At 39.2% G+C, this 6,004-nt stretch overlaps 1 protein-coding gene and 1 pseudogene across 2 annotated transcripts in view; both read right to left on the bottom strand.

Moving 5' to 3' along the window:
* The window catches only part of HP1BP3 (heterochromatin protein 1, binding protein 3), a 38,163-nt gene that overhangs the window by 26,663 nt on the left and 5,496 nt on the right, over nt 1-6,004 (bottom strand). The window contains exons 2-3 of one of the 2 annotated variants that reach the window (XM_006883569.1): nt 4,450-4,645; nt 3,923-4,022 (exon numbers count right to left, since the gene is read on the bottom strand). In XM_006883569.1, the coding sequence (XP_006883631.1) occupies nt 3,923-4,022; nt 4,450-4,545 (196 nt within the window). In that variant the 5' untranslated portion in view covers nt 4,546-4,645. The remainder of the gene's footprint in view (nt 1-3,922; nt 4,023-4,449; nt 4,646-6,004) is intronic. The other variant, XM_006883570.1, reaches the window with a different exon arrangement.
* Nucleotides 721-1,769, bottom strand: LOC102847946 (annotated as a pseudogene).

Raw genomic sequence — 6,004 nt, 5'->3', positions numbered from 1 at the left:
TCTATCTGTGTTTCATTGACTATGCAAAGGCATTTGACTGTATGGATCATAACAAACTACGGCTGACCCTGAGAAGAATGGGAATCCCAGAACACTTGATCGTTCTAATGCAAAACCTATACTTGGATCAGAAGGCAGTCATCAGAACAGAGCAAGGGAACACTGCATGGTTCAAAACTGGGAAGGGCGTACGCCGGGGATGCATCCTATCTCCATACCTTTTCTTTTTTTTTAAGTATACAAAGTAATTATTTATATTAAATTTGTCTGACATTTAAAAAAACCAAGTTTTTACATGTAAAAATCATCTCCATAATTTTTAAATCAAATGGCTTATGCACAAGTTATTGATTTAAACTAATAATCTGGTAAGCTGGTACATGTATTAATTTTAACTGCTGTTATCCAAAATAAGTCCTCTTTTCTGTGGTCCACAAATAATAAAAAACAAAACCACTTTCAAATTAAGGGTTCCAATTTCCAAAATACCTCCTGTAGAACAGAAGGGGGGTAAAAACCTTCTGCAATGTTTTCAGCGAATCCACTATTTCTAAACTGGAATATTTGAAGATTATTTGTTATAAGCTGGACTCATTTGAAAATAAACCTTGACTTCACAGTGAAGTCTACGCTGATAAATACATATCCATTTAATTCATTACAGTGTTAAGCTACATACACATAGAAAAAAGTTAAAATGACAAGGATGAGAGGAGTTTTTCATGGAAGGTGGTGAGTTGCCATGGATTCTGCGTCTCTTGATTTTCTGAGCAGGGCTTGTTTGAGGGCACTAATTTTCTCATCAAGTTCAGCCAGTGAACAGTTCTGTTGAGGTGGTTGAACTTTTCTTCTTTTCCCAGTAAAGTTTACTGATAGAAAATATTCTGGAAAGATGCCTTCCAATTCAAGAATTTTATCTTCAAGTTTCTTAATTCTTTGATAAATGTCTCTTGGTACTGGGCCACCTGTCTGCAACCGCAAATGAGCTTCAATGTTTTGAAGTCTTTCTTCTACAGCTTGGTTACCACAATCTCGAAGCATGCGGTTAGGTTTATGACTTGATCCTTGAACTCCTTCAGGCCTAGTCTGTGGGCCATAAGTATTCTATTCACAACTCTAGAAACCTTTACATGACTTTTAAATCCCGGGTAAGGGGTGAAAACAGCATCATTTCTGGCACAACTATTTTCTTGATTACAATCAATGACATTGCAAAACTCTCTGATGTTGTTTTCATTAATTTCAGCTTGCTTTCTTTCAATAAATGCAGATATTCGTCTGTCAATTTCTGCTTTGCCAGCCTTTATTTGAACCACTTCTGGATCAAAATGGATCTTTGTTTGTTTTTTTTTTACATCTCCTAAATCACAACCTTTGTGCTTTTCTTCCTCTTGTACGTCACCAAGGGGAAATGTGGCATTTTCTTGATTCTTGTGGTCCATTTCTGTTTTTCTAATCTCTTTAACAGCAGCTGCATTCTCCTCTTTAATCAGAGGTTGAAGTTTTGCTAAAAAGGGCTGTAAATATAAAACGTGTTGCTCAAGTGCACTGAAGAGCAATGTAGGCTGCAATGCAGAGAGACTCTGGAGCTTGTTCCAATCGATTGTAATTTTCACCACATCATCTTTGAGATGAAGCTGTCCCGCCAGAGTGATCAGGGAGCGAAAGGTTTCGCAGAGCACCTCTCGGGAGAGATTGGGGCTGCAGCTTCGCTCCAGGCTCCTGTCACTGCTACTCGGGCAACTCAGCTCTGCTGCTGCAGCAGCCATGACACCTTCGCCAGCAGCCCCCACCAACCTTTTCAACCTATAAGCAGAACAGATTATCTGGGAGGCTGGGCTCTGTGAGGAGAAATGTGGGGTCAAAATTGGTGGACGATTTAGCAACAATCTGCGTTATGCGGATGACACAACCCTGCTTGCTGAAAATGAAGAGGACCTGAAGCACCTGCTGCAGAGGGTCAAGGACTGCAGCCTACAATATGGATTGAGGCTCAATGTCAAGAAGACAAAGATTCTCACCACTGGACCAATTGGCAGCATCAGGATGAATGGTGAAGAGATTGAGATTGTACACAGCTTTAGTTTACTTGGCTCCACAGTCAACAGTCTTGGCACCAGCAGGCAGGAAATTAAAAGGCGCAATTGCCATGGGAAAGTCTGCTGTTAGGGACCTCTCCAAAGTACTGAAGAGCAATGGTGTCTCTCTGGAGACTAAGGTGCGTCTGATACAGGCCATGGTCTTCGCAATCACTTGTTATGCAAGGATAGAAGGAGAATTGATGCCTCTGAGCTGTGATGCTGGAGAAGAGTATTGAGAATACCATGGACTGCTGGGAAAACAAACAGATTTGTCCTGGAAAGGGTTAAACCGGGAGGCTCCTTGGAGGCAAGGATTCTGAGGCTCTGTCTAACATACTTTAGACATGTTGTGAGGAGAGACTGGTCCTTGGAGAAGGACATCATGCTTGGGAGCGTGGAGGGACAGTGCAGGAGGGGAAGGCCGTCTATGAGGTGGATTGATTCAGTGACTGGGATAATCGAGATGGGAGTGTCAGAGACAGTGCAATTGGCATAGGACAGAGCAGAGTTTAGGGCTGCTGTCCATAGGGTCGCATAACAACACAACAACAACATGCGTTGGAAGCACAACTCTTAACCTCTAGGCCACAAGAACTTCTTAATTAAGGCTAGTCAGCAAATATTCAGTTCTTTGTTTTTTAACTTGTTGTGTGCCATCGAATTGGATCCAACTGGCACAGGAGGAAATTGCCCCGCCTTCTCTAGCAGAGCATCTGGTGGGTTTGAACCGCACGCCTTTGGGACTGCAGTGTAGCTTCTTGCCACTAGGCTGCCAGAGCTCTCAAATATTCGGTTCTAAAAGGCATAACCAGGAGAGCACAGTATGCTCTTTACTGATAAAACATGAGATATGAACAAAATGGAAAAGGATAGGAAAGAAAGCGTTCTCTTAGTTCATTATGTTCCCAATTCTTGTTGGTCACCCTTTTCTCCACCAAGATGAAAGCTACAGACCAATATATGGTCACTCATTTGCTTCCGTGAAAGCCTTGTGGTAATTTCCATTGTTCACACTGAAGGCCTTCATTAGTTCTCTCCATTGTCCTATCATTCTCCTCCCACTATTCCACAAAGCCCCTGCTGTATATGGCCCCTTATGTCCAGAATGCAACGACTTTAACTCTTCCTACCTTTCTCAACTATTTGTTTTTAATTCAAAGAACATGAAATTTTCCCCTTAAAAAAATCTTCAGACAGAAGAAGAAATATTACTTTGCCCACTGGGTCTGGCAATGGCATACCACTTCTTTTTAAATATTACGTTAATATACTTGCATTTCCAAAACAAACAACCCTCTACCAGTGAGTTGATTCTGACTCATAATTACTTTCTATCATATTTCCAAATCTGTAAATCTTTACAGGATAATAGTGCCTTTCTTCCTTCCCTCAGAGCAACTGATGGATTCAAACAACTGGCAGAGCAAAGCATAATGAGCTAAGTATTACAGTTCTTTGTATTTAACCATAAAAAAAGAATAATTTACTACCAGGAGATTTATGGGATATTCTAAACCTGAATACAAACTCTGGCTTCACAAACTGCTAGGAGAACAAACAGATTCGTCCTAGAGAGGGTGAAAACTTGGCTAGAGGGCTGCTCTTTGGAGGCAAGGAGTCTGACATACTTTGGGCATACTGAAAGAAGGGACCGGTCCTTGGAGAGGGACATCATGCTTGGAAGGGTGATTCAATCACTGGGATGGTGGGCGTAGGTGTGTCAGAGACAATAAAGTTCACACAGAAAGGAGCAGGGTTTAGGGCTGTTGTATATAGGGCTGCTATGAGTTGCAAACAACTCAACAGCACATAACAACAACAGCAGAGCTGCTTTACTGTACCTGGCTTTTCTTCCTCTCCATCAGTTAACTTGCTTTTAGGAGGAGTTTCCCGAGTAGAGTTCACAGCTCGACGAATCGGCATGGTGCTATCTTCTACCTTCTAAGAGAAGACATGGTAATAATTAAACAAGCAAACAAATTATTCTCTTTATTTCTTTTTCAAGGAACCTAACTGGATGTCAAAAGATTTAGGAGAATTCTTCAAGTTGACTCCAGGATCTGATGCAGTTTACATTTAACACTTCTTTTTTAAACCAAATTTTATTTTTAAGAAATATATTTAAAAATGTTTTAGGCAGACTTTCAAATGAAAGCAAGTATTTGATGTAGTATAAATTTAAAAGACTGAAAGTTTTCTCAGGAATTTGAGGGTAAAAGATAGATGTAAAGAGCTTTTATCTGATTTTCCAGATTTACAACCCAGGCTTCTCAAAGGAGGGGAAGGAAAAAGTACCAAGAAGGATTCAGCAGGGGCTGAAGTCAGGGACTGATCCAAGAGTGAGCTTCAAGAATGCATCAGCCCCTACCTCACCTAACTTGTCCGCGTGGATCAGCTGAGCTCCTACTATAAGTGGGAGTGCCTTAGGATGGACGAGTTCACCTTGAGACGTATCAGTCGCCATTTAAAATAATTTCTAGGCCCGAGTACAGGTTACACTCTGAAGCCTCTGCTGTTAACCACAAGGATTTTTCCTAATGGTTTCAGTGTGGTGAAGAGTCAACCTAAAGCACAGAAAAGATCTGGTGTGAAGATTAACAGAAACAAAACTAAACTAAAACGTCTAAATTGAACATACAAGGGGGGGGGATATAACAATACAACTTAATAAATTAAGTGACAGATGATTTGATCAATTATTATTCAAAGGTAAACCACTACCAAAACACAGACTATAAAGCAGTGCACAAGACAAAAGCACACCACAGCATTTATTGCACCTTCCACATGAACAAAAGCAACAAGGATAGGAAAGCACCTAAGGAATTCCATCCCTCCTGTTGTCATCAGGAATTTAGAAAGAAAGAGTAAGGAGAACTAAAAACATTTTACTAAAAACATTTAGTCAAAGATTAGCTTACAAAAGAGATGATTTTTATTGCAATGGTTATCAAAAGGGCCAGGGGAAGTTAATTATAACCTGAACTTCATCTCCACTGGAGAAAGAATTTGTTTTTCTATTAATGGAAAATATAAGGGAAAAAATACTGCTGAAAGCATGATATTCTATAAGCCAGAGAATTCATTCACTAATCCAGAGAAACAAATCTAGACCAATACCAAGGAGACCATAAATATGCTTTTAAGTCTTTATTTCTCGTTTTTAATTTAGTATAAAAGCAAAACTAGTACAGCAACAGATGTATGATTAAAGATAAAAATCCACGGAGCTCCTATATTTATCTAATCATTATCTCTTTCCTCCAAAAACTTTACCCTCAATGTAAGAAAATAATCTTTAAGTGTTTAGCTATATGAACAAGTAACTAATATTTGGGGTAATAGTAATAGATGACTCATTTAAATGCTAATCCTGCCTAAGAATGCTGTTAGGTAATAACAGTTACAAATTACAAGTGTGGGTTTTTTTTTTTTTTTAAAAAAACAAACCCAACAAGGAACTCATGCAATATTATTCAAAGTGGGTGACCCTGGAGAACATTATGCTGAGTGAAATATCTCAGTCACAAAGGGACAAATACTGCATGGTGCCACTGTTGTAGAATGGGTCTGACATCAGGGTGGGGATATGAAAGAAAAAAACTGGATAAATTATGTATATTGTATTGAAACAGATGAGGAAAAGAATAGATTATAAGTGATATATGATTGAGTATTATGGTTAGCACAGGAATCCAGAATTAAGGTTGCATAGAGAAGTGTACTGGGGTGGGGGGAAGGGATGTGGGAATTGTATACTAATGAAGGAATTTTTTTTTTTCAAAAAAAAACAATACTGCATCCAATTAAAAAAAAAAACAAAACACAAAAAACCCCCCAAAAACCCAAATTAACACACTCCTAAAAAACAAAACAAAACCAAACCCTGAAAAATGCTTTCACATATACAAGTAAAGTCTTTT

Source organism: Elephantulus edwardii, unplaced genomic scaffold (genome assembly GCF_000299155.1).
Source record: "Elephantulus edwardii isolate Elephantulus edwardi_28Jun2011 unplaced genomic scaffold, EleEdw1.0 scaffold00028, whole genome shotgun sequence".
Taxonomy (NCBI): domain Eukaryota; kingdom Metazoa; phylum Chordata; class Mammalia; order Macroscelidea; family Macroscelididae; genus Elephantulus; species Elephantulus edwardii.
Note: the sequence above shows the minus strand (reverse complement) of the source record. Positions and strands in the feature narration are given on the sequence as shown.